Raw genomic sequence first — 26,068 nt, forward strand, 5'->3', positions numbered from 1 at the left:
ATGCTGATGTCCTTGGCTTCTTCACCCTATTCCTCTGTTTTGCCACCCTAACCTTCCACCACACAGCCCTAGTCCTCTTCTTCCTGGTAGTTAATGCTCTTTATTTTCTTGTTTTTCCATTGTTAGAAATTGTAACTCTGTATTGTGCTCCGTCTATACCGAAGGTTCATGATATGCATGGTTGATCTACCACTTCACACATACTCCTTCATTAGCAAATGTCAATATTCACCTTAGAGCAATGCAACAATTGAGACAAAGTTGCAAAAAAAGTCTAACAGAGCTGTATAGAAATATGCCTGACAGATACTAAAGACAACTAGTGTTGTATGTAATGACATCTGCAATGAACTCATGACTAATTGCTTTGGGAGGTCAGGATATTCAACAGAGAACCATATAATACATTTTGATCAACATGACATAAGCAACTGATAATGTAGAAAACAGACAATTGTACAGTTGGAATCAGACGTTTACGTACACCTTAGCCAAACAGATTTAAACTCTTTTTTTTTTTTTTTACAACTCCTGACATTTAATCCTATAAACATCCCCTGTCTTAGACCAGTTAGTGTCACTACAGTACTTTGTTTTAAGAATCAGAATAATAGAAGAGAAAAAGATTCATATCAGCAGTTTTTTCTGTCATCACATTCCCAATGGGTCAGAAGTTTACACACCTTTAGTTAGTATTTGGTAGCATAGCCTTTAAACTGTTGAACCTGGGTCAAACATTTTGTGATGCCTTCCATGTGCTTCTTACAATAAGTTCCTGGAACTACAGCCCACTCCTCCTGACAGAACTGATGCAACTGAGTCAGGTTTGTAGGCCTCCTTGTGGTTTTTAACAAGCTTTAAAGATTGCAAGAGGCTTTGGATTTCACCAAAGAAAGACAATACATTAGGGGAGATTTAGACTTTCTAGATTTATGGATCTAAAATTCTGGCATCATTATAAAATTGACAGTATATTCAAGAGGATTGTTATTGTAATGGCTACATATCTTGCAATACGTGAATTAGTAGGAGAAATAAAGTGTCCAATTTTAAAATTGACTTCTCTGACCTTATTAAATATGGGATATGTGAGAAATTAACCAAGTTTTTTTTCCAATTAATGTCATCTGTGAGTGAAGCCCGGTAGAATTTAACTGATGGAACAATCTTATTTTGATTGTGAATGGTTTCATGTATGAGTTTATTGCTGCATTTTCTATCAGTAAGATTAATACTTCCTGCCAGGGGCGCCGCTAGCAGTTTTGGGCCCTATGAAAAAATTTGAAGTTGGGCCCTCTACCTCACCCAAAGCTAGTCTCTGTGGGCCCCCAAAGTCCATGGGCCCTTAGAATCATCCTAACTTTCCCTCCCCCCCCAGCGGCGCCCGTGCCTCGTGCAATAATGTAGTCCATTATAACACCACCTTTAACTATGACCTCAATAATAAACATATAATTGAATTTATATGTTTATGACAATTTTGCCAAAAAGTGAAACATTTAGAGCTTCATAAACACTGATGTTAAGGCAAAAGTGTTGCACTGAATTGCATACAGTTGTACAGGTGTACCTAATAAAGTGGACGGTGACTATATGTATGAACCCAGTTAATTCTAAATACCTACACAAATATCTTTGCATCTGCATTTGGTTCTCCCGTATCCCCAACAGCCCTTTATTACTCCACACCCTTCCAATTTTAATTACCCTCTCGTTCAATGTTTCTCTTTCTATGCTAAACTTTCTACACTCTAATGAAACATGCCCAAGAGTTTCAGCATACCTTCAATGTTAAATAATGAAAAATTCTGAGGTTATCACATTAGTAATAGCAGAAACATTAGCAGATACTAACCTTTCATCCATTACAACTAAATGGAAATACATTAAATATAAAATAAGGCAGGTCTCCATAAACCTCAGTAAAACTCTCAAAACATTGCATAATAGGGAGGGGGAAAGGAAATTGATCAAGAGATCAGCAAATGCTGCAATAAACTTAATGTCTCAGAAAATAACAAAATTCAAATTGTCTACTTAAGAACATAGATAAGATCAAGAGCCAAACGGACTGGGGTTGGGTGGGGGGTGGGGGTGAAATAGTCTTTTTCTACAAATTAAAAAAGACAGGAAAAAAATCAAATCAATACACTCAACACTGATAATAAATAAAGAAACAGACACCTTTTTAAAAATCTAAACCTGTATTCTCCTCCTCCTTCTTGGAGCCTGATTAAGAAAACCTTTTAAAAACACTTTCTCGTCTGATCCCTCAAATAAACTAAGATTTCAAAGTAGTAGCTGATTTAAATCTTGAAAAATGTGATAAAACTGCTGAGTGTTTTGCTTTACACAAGAGTCCAGGATCTAACAGTTTCACAGCCAAGTTTTATAGGTATTTCTGGAACTTACTGAGAAAAATATTATTTCAGGCCTTTACCGAGGCCATACATAACAAAATTCTCCCCATCGCTATGTGACAAGGAACAATTATATTAATTCCCAAACCAGGAAAGGACCAAAAAGTTCTAGATCATCATTTCTCTACTTAACAGTGATTACAAAATATTAGCTCATGTTTTCAACAACTGCCTTAAAAAGGACTCTCTCAAAAAATGAGTGAAACTCAATCTGGATTTATTAAAGAGCACTCAATTCATACATAACAACATACATACTCTTAGTATAGGATTTAACTGACTGTAAAGACTTGATGGAGGATGATGGTGCCATCCTATTTCTTGATATTTACAAAGCTTTTTGTTCACTTGAACACCCATTTATGTTCAAAGCTCTACAGCTGTATGGCTTAAATCCTTTATAAAAGATAACATTAGTATTTGGTTTCACATCCTTAGAGGTTTATTTAAAAAACTAGGTGGTGTTGCTCTTCTTTTAAATTGTGATTTCCATATCCCTAGACTACCAATTAAATTATCTTCATTTCATCAGAGGGTACTATTATCCTGAAAGTTTATATATAATCATAACTTTAGTCCAAACAAATCACCTATATGGAATAACAGATATATTTTATACAACAAAAAAAAAAATCTTTGTTTATTGGTGAATCAGTGAAAAAAGGTTTTTGGTCTGTTATTCATTTGATGGATTATAATGGCTCTATATTTACCTATGATGATTTCTGCACCAGATTTAACTTAAATTACACATGATCCCAGTTCACTTCTATCTTGAAAGCTATTTCGACATCATTTCTTTTAATGGTACAAAACACGATCTCAACTCAGTGAATTATCCCAAACCCCCCTTCCCTCACCGCTGATGGCAAGGATTTTGCAAACCAAAAATTCCCAAACAAATCCTTACGACATCACTTCACCGATATAATTTATTCGACTCACTCAAACAGAAATGCAATTTGTCAGGCTTTTAGTAAACCAGATGCTTGACGACTAAACATCTTAAATTCCCAGTACCACCTAAAACAAATCAGTAATATCTATCCATCAAATGAATTGTTAAGAAAAAGATTTGGTCATGATCACAACATCTGTACTTTTTGTAATAATGACAATAGAAACATCTGACCATTTATTTGTTCTCTCCAATTTCTCGGGTTAGCTTCTGCTCTTCCACCTGTGAAATGAAACGATGTTATTTTTACTATGTCACTACCTCAAAGTAAATCTGAATTTCTTATAAATGTACTTCTTTTGCTTGGGAAATTCTACATTTACAAATGTCAAGGCTTAAAAACCAGACGTCTTTTCTTTGTTCTTAAAAGATCAACAACAACAACAACAATAATAATAACTTCTTTCCCTCATTACATCAGAGGAAAAATACATGGTATAAAGATGCACTCCATATGTCATGAATTCAACATCATGAATGAATAATGTACAATTTTACCATCTAACACCTTTTAAAAATGTTATTTCAATTTTTTTTTTTACATATATCTTATCCTTTTGTCCATTATTTACAACCTTGTTTTGCTGTTATAAACTAAATGTATTTGCTTATTGCCAAATTGTTTGTATTTTTGTTTGAAATTCACAATAAGAATAATAATAAAAACATCAGTGCCCTCCATTGTTAGTGTGTTAGTTGATGATGTCACAGCAGTTTCATGAGGTGTCGTTACACAACCAGCTACACTGAGGGGCTACGATCTACAGTGAAAAACAAAGCACCTGGTACCAAAAGCAAGTGGAGTCGATTCGAGCCGGTGTGCAGTGGAAAAAAAAAACATATGTCTCCCTCTCATGGAAAAGAGTGGAAGTCACACATTTACTATATTTGGATAAATGATAAAAGGATGGCAGTGTAGAAAATTAAACTGAGTTCTGGTATTTTTGCTGCACTCATTAACAAAAGCCCTACAAAAAAAAAAAATCACATTTTTATTGCACAAGTGGAAGAAACATCTGTAAAAGTAAAAGTCAGAGCTTGCAGTTAACAATGTGCAGGCTATATTTGATATAGAACAAGCTGTCCTGATTCATCCCAACTTGTGGTATGTTAGTTGTGAAAGAGTGAGCCTTCACATAACACCTCATACAAGTAAAACAGGAATGTGCTGGTGGGGGCAGACAGCCAGAAGAAATGGGGTTACGCAAGGCAAGAAAAATACAGATAAACTAGATATTTGTAGTTTATTGGGCTTGCTGAGTAGTAATTGGTTTCCCCCCTCTACATATAGAACTATTTATCACCTGTTTTGTTGTTATAGAACCATTTTTTAAGGCTGGGGCAGCTATCGGCCGCATTACTAAATACAACATGCGTATTGCCCTAACACAAAACAGCACTGTAATTATGACTGCACCCGAAAACTTATATATAGACCAACTGTCTACTTAGTGTAAACAAGCATGGCCTTTGTGTTCATTTTTTTGTTGGCAGATGCAACAATAGCCCATCATCTGAAGACATACCACTTTAAGACTAAGGTACACCCTAAAATATACATTAGTAAATACAGTTCATTTCAATGTAGAACTTCAGGACAGGATCTTGAAATCAGGCAGATTTTCTGCACCGCCTTTTCCACAGCAATAAATAACAAAAGCAAACCCCATTATTTGATTTCCTTTTTGTCAGAACCTGCCAAGCAAGTTCCTTCTTTTGCTGGAGGCGGAAAAAACCTGTCTGGTTTAACACTGTGACCTCGAGGAGATGAGCCTGACAACAATAATCCCAGGGAAAAAAAAGAAAGAAAAGTGAGCTAAAGATTCAGCATCAGAAAACCTTGTGAAGGAAAGATATGTAGCAATGACAACAAATTATGTGTCGCAAACCTAAGCTGCTTATATCCAGACTGCATGAGTAATTTTATTTACGTTGACACAGCTCTCTGTACAAGCATGTCTTTCCTTTGAGCTAAAATGAGAAACAGTGACCTAAGCAACATTTCTGTACATATAAATACACTGAATTACACATGAAGCAGCATAAACAAGCATTTTTATTTTGTTAAAAACAAACATGAACTTAAAAAAAAAAAGTGGCTAAATGCCACAAAGGGTTAAGCAACCCAGTATGTAACGATTTAAAAATATGTACACATGTGTATGAAAATGTGGCTTACCAACACAGTTTTCAGGTCAAAACATGCCTCTTAGTCATCTAAATGACAGGAGTCAATAGGCCCGTGCAAACAGTACATGCACAGTGGCTTGCATAAACAATCACACAGACAAGAATGAGGATGGTTGTGTTGTACCATCAGTCTCTATCCTCTGACTTGACTGCTAAGATTTCATGGAGTGTAGTCATGTTTCTGAAAACTGCTTTAAACACTATATACTAATACGTAAAACCTACATCATATTTTTCTGTGTAAAAAAAACAAAGTTTCCTTACTGGAGCATTTGCTGGAAAGATACAAAGGTCCACAAACTTAATAGCAAACTAATGTTTGCGGCCCATTAAAACTGCCCAAAAGTGCTCCACTCAGTAACAGCATAAATGATACAGCAGCAGAAGCATAAAATGGTCCATTTAGTTTTGGCTACATCCCTTGTTAGTTCAGGTACATTTGGTTCTGTGTTGCCCTTCAGAGAAGCAGAGGAGCACCTGAAGAGTCTGTTTCTGTGTCATGATGGCTGGGGGAGTAGGTTGTCATGGTGCTGGATGAGTACACTGCCAGAGGAAAAAAACAAAACGTATTTAATGCAGTAAACATCAAGAATATACAAGTGATTAAAAAAAAAAAAAAGGCAGCACAGCAGATGTTATATTTCATGCATGAAAGGTGAGACATGAAACACTGAGGTTAACTAGAGGCTGACACATCATCAGGCCACAATGTGAAAGTTGTAGAAACACTGTGCTGTACCCTCATTCAAAGACATGTAACAGGACACCCCGGCCTTTAAAATACCTCTTCACGGAACAACAACAACAAGAAAGGGGCTGCTGTGTGGTAATCCATCTGTAACCCAAGTTGCTAACTAAAATGACAAACTAGGGGACATTATTGGCAGATGTCTAATGGGACCAGATCTGCTGCTGTAGCATGACTGCTGAGCTGGAGGGGATGAGGTAGACTGATAGGCGAGTGTAAGGTGGCAGATGAGGGGAGGAGATGACTAACGAATGAGGGATTGTAATATGCAGAGAAAAGGGCAAGAATGCAGGGCTTTCACTATTTAAAGAGTGGTATGTTACTGGAAAGCAGAGAGGAGGTGAGAAAATGCCTGCAGCTGCAGCAGCTACAATGGCTCACCAAAACTGAGCCCCATACACTGATGCACACACACCGGGGTGGTAATTATACCTCAGTGCCCAGGAGAAATAAAGGCTGGAGCTCTATCGGCGCTAGGAATGGTTCTGATATCTATATTTTGGGTGCAGTTCCAAGTCGATAGACCACATAGATATATTACACTTTGCACACAAATATTATCTCTCAAATCTTTCACTCACATCCGCCCTTTAGCTTAGTCTTTTTTTACCTTTCTGACACGACAGGCATCTGCAAAGAACGTGTACAAATGTGTGATAGGTCAGCGATGCTGCTGAAAACAATAAACATAGCAGTCTGGCTTAAATGTCCTGAAGTCAACAAAGCAACTGTAATTTGCAATATTGTCAAGAGGGTACACACCAGGGATGTAGCTAGGAATTTCTTTTGTGGTGGGGTGTTCCAGGAAGGTAGAGTTATTTAATAAGAAGAATTTAAAAACTGGAAACCACTAATTTACACCTTTCTTTTGGTTTGAATATGTTATGATAATATTCCACTCTAATCGACTCTCATCAGTTTTAGGGTAAGTTAAATTAAAACCTACCACATTACTAACTTTATGTAAAGTTAAAATGTCCATCCATGAAATAAGGGTAGAACAGTTCATAAAACTCACAGTTCCGATCGTATCGTGGTTTTGGGATCAGTTAATTTGCTGGATCAGCAAAATAAATAAATACATAAATTAAAAAAAAATTCATTAAAGGGGGGACAAATAAAACTGGTTCATTAATTACTTAAAGATCATAAGGAATATGTTGCCCATGGTTTTAGATGAAAACAATATTCAAGATGCCCAATGTTTTAATAAAATCTTAGAATAAAAAATATAAATATGAAGATGTCAGTATTGTCTGGGGAGTGAGTTGATCTGTTTGCAGTTGAGGACTCCGCTCATGCTGGTTTAGAGATAAAATGAGGACTGAGGCTAGTTCACTACAAGCAAAGACATCACATTTCTACAAGCTTGTGTTCTGCTCATGATAGAGAGAGAGAGAGAGCTACAGACACAGAAAATGCAGTAGAAAAGCAAAGTGCAACCACCACATCACAACTTCAAATTCTCATTAGGTTCCTGACGAGGAAAAGCTAAAAACTGAAGTGCCAGGGACAGCGAGGTAGCATCTTACCAGCAGTTAATCCGTAGTTCACATGTGTACTGAACCATGTGGGAGGATCAGTACAGATCACGGATCAACTATGATCTGTTACACCACTACCATCAAAGAGGAAGGCAGAAGCGTTTTATCTGAGGAACTAACTTCCATGTTCATAACATGTTCTGTCTGGTGGTGGTTAAATCCGAAATCCACCCCTGGCTATGCCTTTGGTACACACAACGGAGGGCATAACATACAAGTTTGTGACTGCCAGGATTCAGTCTGGGTGGGACAGGTGACAAAACAGCACTTGCCCCACCCTCATTAATGCAACTGTGGTGCCCCTGAGCAAGACCTTTAACCCCTACCGTTCCAGTGGAGCTGCTCAGTGGCCACAGGGCAGTCTGTGGTTGTACTGGGCTGCTTCCAGGTGTGAATATGTAACGGTGTGAATGTAAACAGGGCACTGCTGAAAAATATTGTTGGCCTCTCAGTGAACCCATCCTGAAAGAATAAAGCCACTTTTGCATTGTTTTACTTGTTCAACTGCAGCAACACTACTCGTTACTCGCCTACATTTCTTTCACTAACAGGAAGGTGTAAATTCCCCATCAAACAAACTCCTTCAACAGTTTAAATAAGAGATTAGAAAGGATTGTGACTCAATAGAGAGATTCGGAACTGGATTTGATAAAAAGTTTGAACTCGCCCCCCCATTCAGCACAATGAATGCAATTTACTTTCGGGTATGATGTGTATTATTTCTGACCACTATTCACACACTCGTACAGTGTGGTGTTAGTTGATTCTGGATCTAATTCCACAAACGTGCATTTGGAAAAACACAAAGGGGTCTGTGTGTCTGTTATGGAAAATTCCCACTTGTACTCACTCCTCCCGCTGTAATGTCTCATCTTCCTTGCCAGCTCATCTGATGGCGTCTGCTCTGACACTTTCACCTCTGGAACTGTCGCAGGGGGGATAAGAAAAACAAAACAAACAATAAATGAACACAAGCAGACAACGAGCTATAGCAGACATTAAGACTTATTTTAGAATCTAGTTATCCTCTCTATTGCACAATATGTTTTATAAGACACTGTGTACCTGTATCAACTTGGCTCAGATTAACCACTGTTATTAGGTCATTCGTTTGAGAATGTCTGGTGTATCAGGGCTAAACACTGAGCCAAAGAAGAGTTTCAACAGTGTGAGTCACTAAGAGAAGACAGGTCACATGTTTGGTATATTTGGTATGCTGCAGCCAGGAGCTGGTGAAAAGGGCTGTCACATGGTATTTTTCCAATTATTTATACAACAGTAATCATTAGAATTAATTGCTTTAGAAAATGTTGCATGACTTTCTTACAGTCACTGCTTATGAAGGTGTTGGTCATGGTTTCATTTCCACTGTCAGGGAGGGTCCCGTTGCTCCTCCCATTAGGACGCGGTGCTGTTGACTGATGGCTTTTGTTTCTCTTGCTTTTTCGTGTACTTATGCGGATGACCCCGTGCACCAGCTTGCACTCAGCCTCCTGCTCCTCCAGGTTGTAGTCCTGAGCGATGCTGTAGATGAGCTCACTGATCTCGTTGGTCTTGCGAGAGAAAGATGAGTCAGAGGTGCACTTGGCCAGCTGGTCAATCTGGTGCAGGGCATAAAGCTCCAGCAGCTTCTTGGTGATAAGAGAGTCAATGTCTGTGCCCGTATCACTCAAGTCATCTAAGTCATAGTCTTCACGGGATAATAGGCTGGTGTTGCTGACTGGTCGGTGGCTTTCTCCCTTGCCAGGCGTACGTGTCCGTTTAGGGGCAGCAGCAACCGGATACCTTACTGTCTGACCTGCGATGCGCACATCTGGGTAGCGAAAGCTGTCACTTGTGGGGAGCTTAGAGACTCTGGTGATCTTGCTGCATTCCAGCGGGACGCCACAGGTGGGGTTGCTCACAGCCATGCCATTAGGAGGGTGAGGCTCACAACCTGCTTTAGGGGGATGGTCTGTGGAGCTCTCGTTAACAGGCAGGCAGGGCTCTCGACTGCTGTAAAATCCACAGGTCAGTACACAGCAGATAAGAGCCTTACAGCTGCTCCAGCCCACGGAGCCACAGGAGCCACAGGCATGTCCACTGGCAGGCCTACTGTCTGCTGACCCAGGAATAAATCCTATAGTCTCTGAGCCCCGTCCCATGCCATTTCGGGGGTGGCCTCTGCTGCCATCATTCTTGTCTGAATATCGGGAGTGGTCAGTATGGTGCTCATGTAGATGCTCCCTGTGAGGATCCTTGTAGGACTCTTGGCTGGCAGTGCTGTCTCTGGATATAGTCCGACTCTGTCTGTATTTGTCTGCCCTGGAGCTGTGGTGTTTATGGTGGCGGGACGCCTGGGGAGCCCCCGTGCTGTGGCCAGGCATGGCTCAAAATGCCTGGGACCTGCTGTGCGAGAGGCATGTTTAGAAATCCTTGCACATGCTTGCAGCATTAAACGCACCATAGCACGTTTAAACAGTCTGCATTTAAGATTTTGTTGTAAACACCCGGTTTCCAGTAACCACCCTCGAAATTCTCAGCATATAAATAACACAGAGAGCATTGATTGCTAGTCTGATAATAACTTTCGTCACACTTCTTTAGCCTACAACACATGTGGAGGAAAACTGACAGACAAAATCCCATACAAGATTTAACCCGTTCAACTTCACATACAAAACTTTAGCTTACAGCATAAGAAGAAACAGTTGTGGTTGTCTTTTATCCCAGGTAATTTGCTCAGCGAGCAAACCGCGGAAGTCTCGGAAAGAAACGTTCCTCCACAGATTTCCAGGTGACTTGCTTCCATGAAAGAAAACACTTTACAAACCTGGATTCTGGTGCCTCGACCGATTAACAACTCAGCTCATTCGTACCGTCTTTCTTTTGGTAAAACCCACAGTCTAATGTTTCCGTGAGCCTCCCAATGTTTGGCTATTAGCCTCGGTTACTGCTAATCCCAGATCCTATACCCACCCACAGGTGAGTCGTGACGTCACCAAGGCGGATCTATCAGCACAGTAGACGGAAAGAGGTGGGAAAAACCAGTAGGCCTGTAATGTAACAAAATATTCACGCACACAGATGCACAAATAAAATGTAGGTCTGACAGGTACACAGAGGTGCACAGCTGCAGAGCCAGCCAGCAGGTGTATTTCCAAACGGTATCTTTCATTCTGCCCTATTTTTTCCTCTATGGAAGCATTTAATCACACGCTCTTTGAACTGAAATAGCAAGGCCACCTCACTTGGAGAAAAAATTGAGTCTGTGTAGCAAGGTATCTTGTGGTTTCATCTGCAGTCACAACAAAAGCACAAGAAAATGAAACATTTCTTTTATTTATAATACATGGAAATACAGGTTTCATGCATACAGCAGGGTTTATGTCCATTCATTTAAAGATCATATTATGAATTTCTGTTCAGCACAGTAAAGACAAATTGCTAAATAAATGGTTGTTTTCATATTATTTATTTTACTGAATCATGCACAATCTAATTAAGAGCTATTCTAAAATGTACTGTGTGTAAAGAGATTACACTTTCTTAAGTCAACAAATTTTCCATGCCACGGAACTACCATCTATGTTGCTTATCTTTCTGACCGTGTCCTGCAGTTTGTCACGATATTTACAAACATAATACCAGAGATCAAAGAACAGTTGACAAAAGTATGGTAAACACACAATTTTAAGGTCAATTTAGGAAGATACACTGTTCCAGTGCCTTGAAAACTACTGATGTGCAATACCACTTATTTCCTTTCTGATACGAAACCAAGTAAAACTCAGGCTGGTATCACCAGTACCGGTACCACTACTGGTACCAGCACCAATACTGATAATCAGTGCAAAAACAACAAAGGGACAAGTGGAGGGTTCAGACAACAGAGACTGATGGAGGACAGGAGATATAAGGTGTATCTATAAGGGCATGCCGCTTTTATTAACCCATACTATGGGTATGGGTTAATAACCACCACTGCTGGTGGTGCTGGGACTACATCCATACTACATACACACATACAGGGGCTCCTTACATGCCATCTTGGTTGTTGTTTATATCCCTCCACCCAGCATTTTATTATTCTGCAGTGGCTTACACATTCACAGAGCAGTAGATCACATATGACTATGACAAGTGGAAGGAGAAGTAGCTCTTATCAACTGGGTATTAATTAAACTGTCCTGGATAGAGTAGTTACTGTCTGCTGTGGAAGATAAAATATTCATTTATCCCAGATCAGTCCACTTATTTTAGATATTGATCTTTTAACATGGGAATTGATCCTAGAGCAGGAAACATTGGGCTAGGAAATATTGATGTTTCAGGATTGATCCACACGTCACTACTGAAAACACAAAGGCACTTTAAAGGTAACATTTATAACTGCAGTTTGTACAGGGAGATCAAACATCACTTCTACTTGCCTACCCTATTTGCATCTACATCTATCTCATAGTTTGTCATATTATTATAGCTTCAGCAAGAGATCATAAGTTCACAGGTGGGGAGGTTTTCACCTGTTTGACCTGTGTGTCTATGGGAACCTGGACAATACAGGTGTCACTTGGCATTTGTGGTGGCAGAGCTAAGGCTGAATGTCCTTGTGTCCTGCAGCCTCTGTTTGCGACTGATATATGCCGCAGCCGAGGGTCTGAGTCAATCTCATATCGGTAGTGATATCCCTCCAGAATGTCCCGACATGCATCTCTCATTTCATTGATCCATTTCTTCATACCGTTGCGATTCAGGTAGAGCACAAAGAGAAAGACCATGCCCACGAACCCCAACACTAGGCCTAGGAAGACATATGATGTCTCCAGGGTGAGACCAGCCACCTCTTCTGGGACTGGACTAACACACCCAATGACCTGGACACCAAGTCCTCTCAGCTGGGTGTTAGTTAATGCTCTTGGTGAGGCACATCTCACAGAGTCCACATCCACCTGAGCTCTTGATTCATTCAACCAAGTGACAAAGTTATGGATATCACAAGAGCAGGTGTAGGGGTTGTTACCAAGAAGGATGCGGATGTTTCCGAGCTTCTCCAGTTCTTGTAGAGCATCATCCCTGAATGTCCTGAAGGCGTTGTACGTCAGATCCAGCACCTCCAGACGGTTCATGCCAGAGAAGGTCCCACTGTAGACAGCTACCAAAGAGTTATTGGCGAGGAAGAGCTGCTGCAGATTGGGAAGGTGAGAAAACATCCCCGGGGGCAGCAGGGCAAGGCGATTCCCAGAGAGGTTGAGGCGGAGGAGCCCTGTGAGGCCACCCCAGCGAAGAGCCGTGGTGAGGTCTGTCAGGGCGGTCAAGTTGTAGAGCGAGTGGCTCAGGTTGAGCTCCTGAAGGGGACTGCCAGGTATACTGAGAGCCTCTGGATGAATGAGTGCCAGCTGGTTCCCGCTGAGGTCCAAGAAGCGCAGGTTGATGAGGGCAGAGAAACTGTGGGACGCCATTTCCGTAATCCTGTGAAGACCACTAACACTGTCACATTTGCTCTTAAGACATTTAATATTACATTAATAGCTCCTGCTTGGAATCATGCATCTCACTGTACTGGCAAAATAAAGTAATACACATTCACAGAAGCAGACTTTATTTATTTACTAAATACACCAACAAAGATAGTCATTTCTAAACATGACTTAATGTGCATGAATGAAACAAAAAACTATGACATTCTCACCTATTATTGCTTAAAATAATATTGGTGACATTCTCCAGTTGTGTAAACGAATCAGGTGCAGTCTGGTGTATATTGTTCCCTGTGATGATGACAGTCCTTGAATATCCTGGAATACTTTGTGGCACCGTGAGCAGATCCTTAGAAACACATTTCACTGTGCGAGTGACAGCAAAACACTCGCAGCCAAAAGGACACTCCAAACACTGGTATGGTGCCCAAAGAAGAAATCCCAAAAACATGTGGACTGCTAAAATACGCATCTCTAAATTATAGCCAATTAAAAGGAAAAATTAAAAACACTGTTAACACACAAGAGTGTGCACTGCAGCATAGAGGAGTCTGTGCACATTAATAAGAAAAATGAATGTCAACTAATCAAATATTGCAGAGGCAGCAAAGACTGCTCGCTCCACCATCAGTTGCTCCTTGTCTGCTCCATTCTGGAAATAAAGGTTCCTGTGAACTGGTGGCAGTTCATATCACGCAGAATCTGCTGGATGAAAGTGCTATATGGTTTCCTTAAAGGTACAGAGAACAATTAGAGCGTCCACAGCCGGTGGATGTGCTGGGAGAGACATAAAAATGTGCTGTAAACAGTAGATCCAGAATGAAGTTCCAAAAACAGAATAACTGAAGCTGATGATAAATAATACCTATTTAAATGCATAGCATCAAAAACAAAAAATAATGAATGCATAATAAAGTACTGTGAAATTACTCCTGGACTTTCTAACATTCTCGCGTGAGGATGCGCAGTATGAAAGCGTTCAATTTATGTTTGGAGAAAAGCAAATGATGCTAAAAAAAAAGACCACGTTTGTTTTTATACAGCAGAAGAAAGTGGGTTGAAGGGAGGAGGGGAGGATTTTTACAGGACAATATTAATATATTTCTTATGTGGGTCCTACATCATTTCATCTTTGGTAGTTGCTCAACTTGTGGTCCATGTTGTAGTGATTCATAACTCTAATGTACATTGTTCAGTCTGGAAATGGTCAATCTTGCCATTCATGAAAAAATACATCTCTGGAACGGCATTGTTCTACTATATTGTGACCTTCTGTCGTAATACTGCTCATAAACTAAACAAAAGCACAGACACAATCCAGGTGTTGATGCTTACTTTCTGTCTTCATTATTCACAGATTATTCTTATTATTATTCTTCACAACAACAACAATAATGAGAAACTGCGTGAGAAACAATAATGGAAAATTCTAAGCGGTGTTTTTTAGTTTAGACACCTAAATAATTCATAAATACATATATAACAAAAAATATATGTTAAACCACCCACAAACAGGCAGGCTTTGCCCTCAGTTACCTTCCTGGAGACTGGGAGACAATGTACAGTATATGACAATGACAATGTATAATGTATATCCAAAGTCTATGAGTCATCCCATCGTACTGCTTGCTCCATTACTGTAGGTTGAATGTTAGGATGAATGTGACGAGGACTCCGCACAGCATGACGAAGGGTAGCCAGGTCTTGAGGAATGCTGCCCAGCTGAAAGACAGAAAGTAAGCATCAACACCTGGATTGTGTGTGTGTGTGTGTGGCAAAGTATAGGCAAAACACTCTCCAGTATGTTTTGGACAGACAAGGGACAATGTGAGGTGCGTTTAGATGTCACATGGTCCAACCTCTTTAATCCCAGAGGCCCACAGCTCCCCTCTCCCCCCATGGCTACGCCCCAGCCTACGCCCTGCTGTACTTTCCACCCTGATGCTGTAGGGAGCCCCAGTGGAGAGGTGACCTCCAGTGGTGACACAGAGGGGAGCTTTGCTGTCAGTGATGAATTATGTGACTCCTCTTCTGTTTAAAAGACTCGGTTGCTGCGGGAGTGTATTTGCAGAGGCAGCACAAATTATGACACCAGTGTTCTCTATGTGGGTCAGCGGAGAATAATGAGGGGGGCTTTCAGAGCCATATGTTTCTTAATGCTCACAGGCATCCAGCAGCAGAGCCTGCGTACATGTTTGTGATGAAGATGCTTCCAGCGTGTTTGGCCCAGTATTGTTAGCAATTATATTTTTCCACTGCTAATTTGTAATTCTACTATTGTCAATTCTGTGTACAGTATATATGATGACTATCAGATGTCTGTCTGTCCTGGAAAAGGAATACTTCTTTTATCACACTTCTTTCGCTCTATTTTCTCATTGAAGTCTTCTTTTATTTATTTGTTTGTTTGTTTTTCATTACATGAATCAAAGGTCTGAGGATAGAGGATGCCATAAGGATGTCATATGGTTAGAAATTACAAAGTTTGGGCAATACAAGCACAATCAACTTGACTAACTAAACCCATGTGATACAACACCTGGCACAAACTATCAAGGATGCACTGTGGACGCACACCCATAAGGCAGCTATCAGGTGGTAGAGTGGGTATTCAGTTACAGTAAACACAGGATAGGTGGTGCGATCCCTAGCTGCTTCTGTCCAAATGTTTAAGTGTCCTTAACCTAGACACTCAAAATCACAAAATCCTCCTGAAATGTGTAGGTGTGAAGGGAAAAATTGAAGTCACTTTGGAAAAAAAAACATCTGCGAAAGATCTGCTAAGTATCTTGGTGAAATAAGATATTAAAACATCACTGTCCAGTACTGGTGAAGATACTCATGACACACATTGTTATTACACTGCTAGCACAAATGAGACTCAAATACATACCTCACATGTTTGCCATGAATGAGAGACAGCACACTGAGGTTCACCATGTTCCAAGACGTGCTGTTGTCGTAGCGCATAAGGTTAAGGGCCATGGCCACGTGAGAATGGCAGTTATCAAAGCACAAATTGTGCTGCAGCAAAACACAACAAGTAATCATTACTATAAGAATAATGATGTGCAAATATGTGTATTAAAATCCTAAATATCGTCTCACCGGCCTACACTTGTATTCCTCAGATGCATCATGCACTGCTTTGTCCCATGTAGCAGCACCGTTACCACAGACTTTGTCCACGTCAAGTTTCCAATACCTGCAACATCAGTCAACAGCCAATCTTGTTCATTTTTGTGATCTGGTGTGTCCTACTACTGGAATAAAATATTTTTGATTAATAAACTTACTTTGTTGGTCTACCAAAGCCCATGTTGTCCTCCTAGGGGAAACAAGTCAAAATTTTATGGATTATCAGAACGTGCAACTTGAAGAATCTGGAGATGACAACTCCAATTCATTATCAATTCAGCAGTTTTACTCTGCAAGTCAGCATGACGTCTTGCAATACATTTCTGTCTCACTGGATTGTGCTGAGCCAGGACACTGACGTGAGTTGTTATATGAGGTGACTGCCTATTGAATCGGATTAATATATTGACAAATTAGGTGCAAAAGCAATACCCACCGAGACAAAGTATGACCCTGCAAAATCTCGTATGACTCCAGAAGACGTGCATATCCCCATATGACCAATGAATGGAAGCACCCACCTGCAGGATGCACACAGCAGACATTAATAATTGTGTAACAGACTAATACAGTATACATAATGCATTTGTTTATAAAGGAAAATCGGGTAATACGAGATTTTACCAGCGGCTAATCTACAATAAAAATGCTTCACTGCCTTTTACGTTTGCAAAACAACCTGCCACCCGAGCGCAAAGCTGTCACAATTAACGCTGAGCTAGCAAGAGCAGATAAACAATACATGTTAGCTTCTTACGATAAAATAGGAATAGGTGTCCAGACAATACAGTAGGGGTAGCGGCTGCTTTTTCTGTCGCTTTTTAAGAAATCACCGTGGTAGTTCATGATCATATCGATATCATCCGACTCCGCCATCACGGCCTGGAGTGACAGATCAGGAAATGGCAGTGACGTACAGGCGGTGTGCGAGCGGAAGCGCGCAGTCGTCGCCTCCGTGGTTCAACCGACGGTGGGTCAGTGAACGTACCACCGTTCATATGTGCGTCGATTGCGGCATGTAATTAACCTCAGTGAGTGGGTTTTACTGTGTCCCATGGTTCCCTTAGCATAGTTTCCACCAAAAGAAGTCTTCATTATTTTATTTAAAACTGTTTTTATTTGTTGTATGACTCTTCACTTAGTATCCGAGAGATGCATTTCGATTATTATAGGCTACAGTGAAAATGGCCACTTCATATTTACTGTGCTCACGTGTTGTTAAAATCAACATGTCGAAAATGATTTTGGCAGGCACTTATTAAACAACTGTTTAAAAAAAAAAAAGAAAAGCTCGTTTTTCAGGTTCAGCCCTATTGCCTATTTGGCAGCCACACACTCAGTCAGCCGTAACCTCCACCACTCCTGAAGCTGGGTCACCTCATTACTGTACAGTGTAAAGGGGGATGAGACCTCCCCCGACTACTCATGCTTGTGATGTACTGTGCTCACATTTGTTGCCAAATAGTCAGCAAAAGCAAGGGAGTCGAGCAGACACTGATGAATGAGCATGACACCAGAAAGTTACTGTAGCCTCACCTACAGTACATCTTCTTAACCTAGTTACTACTGGGTCACTGCTGCTGTTATTTAGCTGTTACACTAAAAAGACAAACAATTCATCATTAATATTACCAATTAGGGAGCAGAAGCAATAATTGTATTCATTACTTTATTTGCAACAAAGGTTATTATAGGATTGCTCAAAGAAAAACTGAGAATGTCAAAATGAATAAAGTAACATATGGAAGCCTAGTGTTGCATTTTGAAGAGCCATTCTTTAACCTTCATCCTATTCGAGTGTGTAGAAGACCCAATGAGCTGTTTTCTGAACAGATGGGATGGATCTGTGTCCTTTTTTTTTTGTTTATGCCCACCCCTTCAGTAAGTAAAGCCTCATACAAGCAGGACTGAACACCTCACTGCAGCGGAGGACTAGTGCTATTGCCACACAGCTAGTGGGCAGGAGCCCCTCACCACCTAACACTTGGCACATACCACAAACTAGCATCTGTGTCTCACTTATACCCATCAGACGTTTCACACTAACATTTCATGCCAAATGACATTTGCAATCAATGGAAATTAAAACAAAGTATCCTAAATTTTTTTTTTTACACATATTTCTTTGCCAAACTCTTAGCCTGTATTGTAGTGAAAACCTCTTCACTTAAAGAAGGACAGTATGCCAACATTATGTTTCAATGAAACAAAGAAAACAAACATTAATACTTGGCCACTGAAATAACAGACGACAACCTTTGGCAGAAGAATCCCCTTTTTTTTGGACAGTTGCAAACTAAACAAAGCTTATAAATATATGTCATTGGAACGACACCTGCATCTTTCACAACTCCGAGAGTGACAGTTAGTTCTAGGCTTCCGGTGATGAATATTCCAACTTAAAACATGAGCTAAGAACTTGGGTGTGCAGCCTTTCTGAAATGAACGGGCATTATGAGACTTGGCTTCAACTGTAGAGCAGACAGGAGATCTGGTCTGTGATCCGATCCTCCATGGAGGACACTGACTGTGTGGCCATGCTGACCTGAAAATAGGTTTGCCCGATCGCAGGCTTCTCCTTTTACATGTTGTGTGTCTCTCCTACGTAAACCCGAGGAGGGATAAGTGCTGAACTCCTCCTTTTGTGTGAGAAACTGGGGAGCGATGTGGAAGGTGCTCTCCTCAAAGATGTCCCCCTGCCACCATGGGAGGTTGGAGGGAGAGGCTGAGGTGTTGTTGGTGCTTTGAAGGGGCGAGATGGGTGTCATCTCCACCCTCCATGAATTCCTCTCCCCAAAATCCACCAGTCCTCTCTTAGGATAAGGGAGGGAGATGCATAGTGCAGAGATGTGACATGACATTCACTCAATGTTTCTGTCCGATAGAGCGGAACCTAAAATTCAAACAGGAGCTGGGAGAGTGCTCCGCTTCCTCCATCCATTCTGCAGGATGGTTGACAGGCTTGTTTAGCTTGGCCGACACTGTACTTGTCCCTCTGAGCTGTTTTCATCATCTGAACCATCTGGGCCGACACCACGCAGGCCTGTGATGCGATAGCCCATGTTGAGCAGCATAACCTCCAGTGGGTCAGCATTCATACGCCGCTGGTTCGCCTCAGCAGCACCTTCCATGTCCTCCACAACCCGCCCGTTCTCAGTCTCTGTCTGGATTATAAAACAGTACAGGGGCAGAGAAAGGGTGATGAAATTTCAGAAATTTCCCCACTGTGGGATTAATAAAGTACCGACTCTACTCTGAAAAAAGGGACATATATAACAAAATTATATATATATAAAACACTGATGATCAGTTGTTCACCTCTGGTCTGGGGTTCCATAACCGCACCACAGGGTCAATCCCACTAGTAGCCAGGAAGCAGTAGCTGGGATGCGGCTGCAGGCAGTTGACTATAGACTCATCCCCCTGCAGTATTCTCACCAGATTAGTTGTTTCTTTTTCCCAGATAAAGAAGGAGCCATCGTCTGAGCCACTGACAATGTACTGACCTTTGCTGTAGAGAAAAGGAAACTATTCAGAGCTGCCTGATGAGCCGGGTTCTTGAAGCACGGCCATTTACTAAGAACAGTGTGCAACTTGGTTCAATTCACTGTACGGGGTGTGTAATCAGGGCTTTCTTGGTTTTGGTGTGACAGGTACCTCAGCAAGGTATCCTAGTGTACAAGTTTTAATTGGAACTGAGCTTTCTGTTGTGTACACTGTATTACATTCCACTGGCTTCAGTTATCTGGATTTTCCCCAATAAATGGGAAACCAGGTGAGAGGAGGACAAAAGGAAATGAGGAGGAAAATCTATTGCAAAACAACAGTAAGTAATATGTAGCATTCAACAGATCACACAACTGTACTTAGTACAGAAGCTCGATTGTTGCCGTTTAAAAGGGATGGACCAGTTTGATTGGTGATTCACATAGCTGGCAGTGGCCTGTTCAAGTTTTTCCACATTTTGACTCACTGAACAATTTAGTGAGTTCCACATCACACATCAGACTGGATGTACCGAGTAGTTTAAACATATGGTCTTGGTACTGAATGTACCTACACTGAACACTAAGGTCTCAGCGGTGTTAAAGTAAATATTTTAAACTTTTAAAGAAATGCTGGACTTTTGTCCATTCACAAAATCTGCCACATATAGTACATAGAGTCTATATTTATGAATGAAATATACTCTTCATAGTAGGATTTTGGTTGACTGGTTCTCTGCTGTATAGTTACTGTTCTCTCTCTTCAGCTTTAGAGCTTGTGACTGCCCCCTAGTGAGGCCTATGCAGGCTGACAGTGACCTACTGACCTTCCAAAGAAGTTGGCCTCTTTGATATCAGTGGTAGTGTTGCAGTGACCACAGTATCTGTGTTTGTAGTCCAAGCTGTGCTCTCTCAGCACCAGCTCATCTTCAGGGATGGGCTCCTTCCGGCTGAATGAGTGGAGTGGGGTGGAGTGGTTATAAACCTTTTTATCACCTTCTGCTGGTGAAGATAGAAATACAAATTATTACCACAGAATCACTGAGACACATTAAAAACTAAACAAATGGGTGGTAAATATATATACAGATCCATCTCTCAATTTTCTAAACCTAAAAAAAAAGATTTAAGCCAACTCCCCATTTCATTCTCCTAACAGTGTGGAATTTATACAAACCCCCAAGGTCAAACAAAAGGGTGATGGAAGTATGGTTTACATGTACATACAGTATTCGTTTAACAAATGAGGACTACCAAACACCATTTGACTCTTACATACCTGATCCTATCTTGGAGAAGAGAGCAGCTTTGATGTCTTTATCTAAGGCGTCACAGGCACTACTGTGTGCCTGCTCTGGAAACTTTCCTTTGAAATCATCCAAACACTCCAGAGCCTCAGCCACATACTTCAGCTCAAACAGACACCGTGCGAGTCTGAAATGTGCTTTCAGGTGGCTGGGGTTTAGAGTCAGAGCCTTCAGACAGTCCCTGAGAGCATCATAATGGTCTCCATCCCTGCAAATCACACATATAAACTATTACAGTTTTCATAGCCTTCTGGAAAAGATAATGAAATCATCTCTTTGCAGTGATACAAGGAGGCCTACCACTTGCGTTTCATATAAGCTGCAGCCCGGTTCCCATACAGCATGGCGTTGCAGCTGGCCTGGTGGATGCCTAAGCTGTACAGCTGGATGGCCTGAGTCCACTGCTGCCGTGCAAATGCATCATTAGCTTGTTGCTTTATCTTCTCCAAGTGAGGAGGGAGCTCAGTAGAACTAAACAAAGAGAACAGAAGAAACATGACTCTAGTCTGTGAGCTCTCAAGCCTTTATACAATCAAAGCAGCTGCCAGCTAAGTGATAGCTACCTTGAGTGCAGCTTGGTTCCGGCAAATCGAATATGGCTGGTCGGCAGGTGAATTCCATTGGAGACGCCATTGGTTGTCTTTCCATTCTGCACGTCTCCTAGGAAACCAAAGTTTAGATGTCACATTATGTACTTCCGTTAGGCACCACTCAACATTTTTGTTCATACAATTTTCACAGACCTACCTGTGGATTTTTTTGGAAGCAAGAAGGTATATGGCCTCTGTTTAAATGTCAAGTCAAACAGATATACCTGAAAGAACCATAAAAATGAACATTAACATTGTAGCACAAACTAGAAATTAATAATGTCTCTCACTTGTTTGTTCTAAGAAGCATTACCTGTTCCCCACCCATGTTAACAAGCAGCTCTGTGCCATCTGGACTGAAGGTGACATACGTAGCCACCAGGACCCTTAGGCGGTTATTGTAGTCTGGGAGTTTCACCGGTAGGTGCCCTGGAGCATTCAAACCGAAGGAGAAGTCATTCAACTATGTCCTTCACAGTCACTTTACTGTAACCTACACATCATTACTGTGTGATTAGAATACAAAAGTACCAATTAAATAAATCTGATAGAAGACAATTCAGCCATACGGGTACCTGCAACATAATACTGCCCAGCTCCATCTGGGATGGGCTTCTGCCTTTCACAGAATGTGTGCACAGCTGCTGATGTGTTCTGACTCAGAGATTTCCTATATAATGAACAAAAAACTCGCTTAAAAGCCAGGTTGAGCACACACACCCCATATTTGAGTGTTTGTTGAAAAATCATTGCCAAAAAATGGCATCAAAATCTCAACCAACCTGTAGTTGTGAATCATCCTGATGTCATAGAGGCGTACAAAGGGACCATTAGCTCCCACTGCTAGGTAGTTGTTGTCCCGTGGGTTGACGGCTAAACACTTGGCCTCAACCAGCTGACCACAAAACTCTGTGAGGTCAATCAGTACCTCAGAACGTTTGCTGCTCTCCCGCAAGTCATACTGTCTGAATACAAGGAGTAAATGAGAATAGTAACTGTAGCAAAATTAGGCATGGGATGTCTTTGGACTTTATTAAACTAAACAACGTGATGCAATTCGATTCTGATCCCTGGGTTCTAACCTGACAATGCCATCCTCCGCAGCACTCCAGAAGGTGTTGGGCCACATGGGTGCTGTGGCAATGCGCTTGACTCTGTTGGTATGATCAGAAAACATATGGATGGTTTCCTTCACAGTCAGGTCATGCACGTGGACCTTTGTGTCAGCTGCACCTGTTACCAAAATTCTGTCCCCGGAGTGAGGGAGGAACTGTATGAACAGACAAACAAACCAGACTGATGACTACATACAGTCTTGTGACCAGCTGCTTCTTCAACCATATAACAATCCAATTATCACCAAGAACAACAAATTCAGACACTAATGAAATGTTTAAATAGGCACATATCAGACTAATCCATCAATATTCCTGCTTGAACGTTATGGATTAAAGTCTCATTAACGGCTTTGGACTTCACCTCATTAACCACCTTCAACATTATGTGATGTTTTCCCTCCAGCACTTTACCTCCTTCCCAAGATGTCTGGATAAAGCTACAGTCATATGTCGTTGTGACAATTTTTGTGTGAAAGTACAAAAACAAAACAAAAAAAACAAAAAAAAACAAACATGCCATACAACATGGCACTTATTCATTGTCCAACAGTGACACCTAATGTACAACAAGTGAATTTGTAACATTAAGCATCTGTCAATGAGTAAACAGTCTGCTGAAAATTTAAGGTGATTGGACAAAATTGCATAATTGTGCAACATTCACAGGGAATCATTAATTTTCATTAACTGCTGCTATGGCATAATCCTGGAGGGACTTGAATAAAGAAAGATGAGGTGAAGCAGAGCAAAGTGTCTTACCAGCGGAGCATCATTTGCATATAATATTCAGAATTTGAACTGTCATAAAATGTGATCAAACTCATGATAGTGAGTCCAAGTAAGATTCATGTATTTACATGGATAAAATATCAATTTCAATAAGACTAAACAGAAGATTTTCCACCAACTGTATGCATAAACCAATAAGGTTGGCTCCACCTCATTCTCATGCTCACTTTAGGACAATTATTTTTCAATATATTTTAGATTTGATTATTTAGGTTTGTGTAAATGCTACAGCTGTAAATGTTTTCAGCCAACTTTCCAACCTATGATTCAGTGCATCCATCTTACAATCAGTCATCCTTACCTTTACAGAGAATATATTTGCTGCATGGCCTGTGTGCATAGTTGTAAGCTTCTTGTGTCTGAATGGATCCCAGATGATGGCATGTTGGTCATCTGAGCCTGAGGCCAGCAGACTGAACATGAAAAAGAATTATGGACACAAGTCAAGCTACATTTGTTTAGGATCTTCATGACTAATGCCATTTCAGGTCTTACAGTGTGAAATGTTGATATATGAAATAGCTTTTATTTTGGTACCCCCTAAAGCATTGAAGGCATCAAGTGTAAGGCAAAGACTGAAGTCCTTAAAGAGCCATTTCTGGAAGTATACATATCCCTTAAAGCACTGACATGTCACACTAACATTCAGAGCTAAAAAATTAATACTAAACTAATTTTGACATATAACCCAGCAATCACATAAGAATAAAATGGTTGCTGTAGTTATTTAGTTATGTAACCCTGCCAGTGATCACAAGTCAGAGATAATGTGTAAATATGAAGAAATTTTAGGTTTGCAAACTTACTCTCCTTGTTCATTCCACTCTAAACAGTTCACACAGCCAGTATGGCCCTGTTGAAATGGACAGTGTAACAGAAGTGTCAGAAGAAGAAGATACACATACATATCCTCTCAGTGTCCCTCCTTTTCTCACATCTCTCTCCATCTACACACACACACTGCCACTAACCTGAAGCTCAGCCTCCAGACCAAGTCTCTTGATGAAAGGGTCAGTCACATGATAAAACCTTTGGAAGCCCGATGCTCTCTTATCCTTAAGACATGAATCAAAGTTTCCAGACTTTTGTAGACAAGAAATACTAATTACAAAAATTAAAATTATTATTTGTTATTTACTTCCAAAATGTGTTCTATATATATACACTGTCCCTGCTCACTGAGAAACTGATCGGATGCTCTGGAATTTACTCACCCTGATCTGTCTGTGCAGGATGTCTCTGGTGATGTTGACAGTTGTCATGGCCTCACCACAAAACATAAAATAGGGTCTGGGTTGGAGGTTCCAGAGGTCAGAGCTCAGATGACATTTACTCTGTGTATCTTGTAAATAAGCTGTAAAGACGTTGCAATCTTTAAGACAAGGTAGATAAATACATGATGGACACATAAAACTAGGTGGTGATATTACATTGTTTTAATGACAGTTAAATAGCAAGGGCATATACAGATTTGTCAGCAAGCATTCAATTATTTATTCAATGCAAGTTACTTAAAACCGTTCAAACACATGCGTGCCGTATATAATGTTAGCTAGTATACAGACTTTGCTTACTCCTGTGTCACTCTGTGTTTCCTACCGTCAACAAAAAACAGCCAGACGAGTTCATTATCAGACTGGCTAACGTTAGCTCTGCAGCTTAATAGTCATAATGATCGATTAACTGTTTCGTAAAACGCTGACAGGCGTTCTTGGCCTCCCAGAAGCGTTAGCCACCTATGCACCGGGCCCTTAAGAGACCTGTCGTTAACCAAGTAGCTTGCGTTGTGCGTTAGCATATTTGCGTTACATTGCTAGCTAAACAAAACGTCCACTTCATGCAACGTTAACATTTGCAACGCTTTAATAACAATTTATGGGTGCTAAAGAAATCTCACCGTTCCCTTGAATTGTACAGGCATCTGTCAATAAATGTCCATATAATAAAGGTAATAAATAACACTGTATGAGTTTGTTGACAAGATTCCCCGTAATATCGCCTCTGACTTGAACACAACCCTCCTCTCACTGAGCATATCACACAACTTTGTTCCGCCTGCTGAAGCAGTACAAATGCTTCCGGTTTGTGTTTATTTCAGAATAAAAGCACTCTCCAATTACAACTGAAAACAAGCATTTTACACTATAACACAAAAACCAAGCAGCAAAATCAATTCACCTGCTAAAGTAACTATACAGTCTATGCAATTTTTGTGTGATAGTAATGACAACTTCTCCCTCTCATATAGATGGAAACACGCCAATTAGCATATTTTGTTTATACAGCCATGTACACAATACCGAAGCAGTAGGAACATGATGT

The 26,068-nt window shown here is 40.6% G+C and overlaps 4 protein-coding genes across 10 annotated transcripts; all 4 read right to left on the minus strand.

The window, feature by feature from the left end:
* Window positions 1-5,267: 5,267 nt before the first annotated feature.
* kdf1a (keratinocyte differentiation factor 1a) lies at window positions 5,268-10,882 on the minus strand. Of its 4 annotated transcripts, none has more exons than XM_020608381.1 (4): window positions 10,673-10,882; window positions 9,188-10,245; window positions 8,711-8,785; window positions 5,268-6,111 (listed from the first exon to the last, which is right to left on the minus strand). In XM_020608381.1, the coding sequence occupies exons 2-4, from the start codon at window positions 10,224-10,226 to the stop codon at window positions 6,026-6,028; spliced, it is 1,200 nt and encodes a 399-aa protein (XP_020464037.1). In that variant the 5' UTR covers window positions 10,227-10,245; window positions 10,673-10,882; the 3' UTR covers window positions 5,268-6,025. The 4 variants fall into 4 exon arrangements, with proteins under 4 accessions (XP_020464037.1, XP_020464038.1, XP_020464035.1 ...); XM_020608382.1 differs by having other exon boundaries at window positions 9,188-10,248; XM_020608379.1 differs by lacking the exon at window positions 10,673-10,882 and adding an exon at window positions 10,534-10,623 and having other exon boundaries at window positions 9,188-10,248.
* A 364-nt stretch (window positions 10,883-11,246) lies between these two features.
* Window positions 11,247-13,814, minus strand: LOC109964838 (trophoblast glycoprotein-like). The gene is made up of 2 exons (XM_020608373.1): window positions 13,532-13,814; window positions 11,247-13,311 (listed from the first exon to the last, which is right to left on the minus strand). The coding sequence occupies exons 1-2, from the start codon at window positions 13,789-13,791 to the stop codon at window positions 12,336-12,338; spliced, it is 1,236 nt and encodes a 411-aa protein (XP_020464029.1). The 5' UTR covers window positions 13,792-13,814; the 3' UTR covers window positions 11,247-12,335.
* An 8-nt stretch (window positions 13,815-13,822) lies between these two features.
* LOC109964839 (transmembrane protein 222-like) lies at window positions 13,823-17,433 on the minus strand. The gene is made up of 6 exons (XM_020608374.1): window positions 17,215-17,433; window positions 16,894-16,978; window positions 16,616-16,647; window positions 16,428-16,524; window positions 16,213-16,343; window positions 13,823-15,041 (listed from the first exon to the last, which is right to left on the minus strand). The coding sequence occupies exons 1-6, from the start codon at window positions 17,331-17,333 to the stop codon at window positions 14,954-14,956; spliced, it is 552 nt and encodes a 183-aa protein (XP_020464030.1). The 5' UTR covers window positions 17,334-17,433; the 3' UTR covers window positions 13,823-14,953.
* Window positions 17,434-18,318: 885 nt separating this feature from the next.
* Window positions 18,319-25,810, minus strand: wdtc1 (WD and tetratricopeptide repeats 1). 4 transcript variants are annotated; one of them, XM_020608521.1, is made up of 16 exons: window positions 25,644-25,810; window positions 24,961-25,036; window positions 24,718-24,801; window positions 24,553-24,599; window positions 24,048-24,159; window positions 22,922-23,109; window positions 22,622-22,804; window positions 22,415-22,509; window positions 22,153-22,268; window positions 21,997-22,063; window positions 21,813-21,909; window positions 21,550-21,720; window positions 21,222-21,457; window positions 20,770-20,944; window positions 19,776-19,968; window positions 18,319-19,621 (listed from the first exon to the last, which is right to left on the minus strand). In XM_020608521.1, the coding sequence occupies exons 2-16, from the start codon at window positions 25,024-25,026 to the stop codon at window positions 19,424-19,426; spliced, it is 2,028 nt and encodes a 675-aa protein (XP_020464177.1). In that variant the 5' UTR covers window positions 25,027-25,036; window positions 25,644-25,810; the 3' UTR covers window positions 18,319-19,423. The 4 variants fall into 4 exon arrangements, with proteins under 4 accessions (XP_020464177.1, XP_020464178.1, XP_020464175.1 ...); XM_020608522.1 differs by having other exon boundaries at window positions 20,770-20,941; window positions 24,961-25,100; XM_020608519.1 differs by having other exon boundaries at window positions 24,961-25,100.
* Window positions 25,811-26,068: the final 258 nt, after the last annotated feature.

This window comes from Monopterus albus, unplaced genomic scaffold (genome assembly GCF_001952655.1).
Source record: "Monopterus albus unplaced genomic scaffold, M_albus_1.0 scaffold93.1, whole genome shotgun sequence".
In the NCBI taxonomy this organism is placed as follows: Eukaryota; Metazoa; Chordata; class Actinopteri; order Synbranchiformes; family Synbranchidae; genus Monopterus; species Monopterus albus.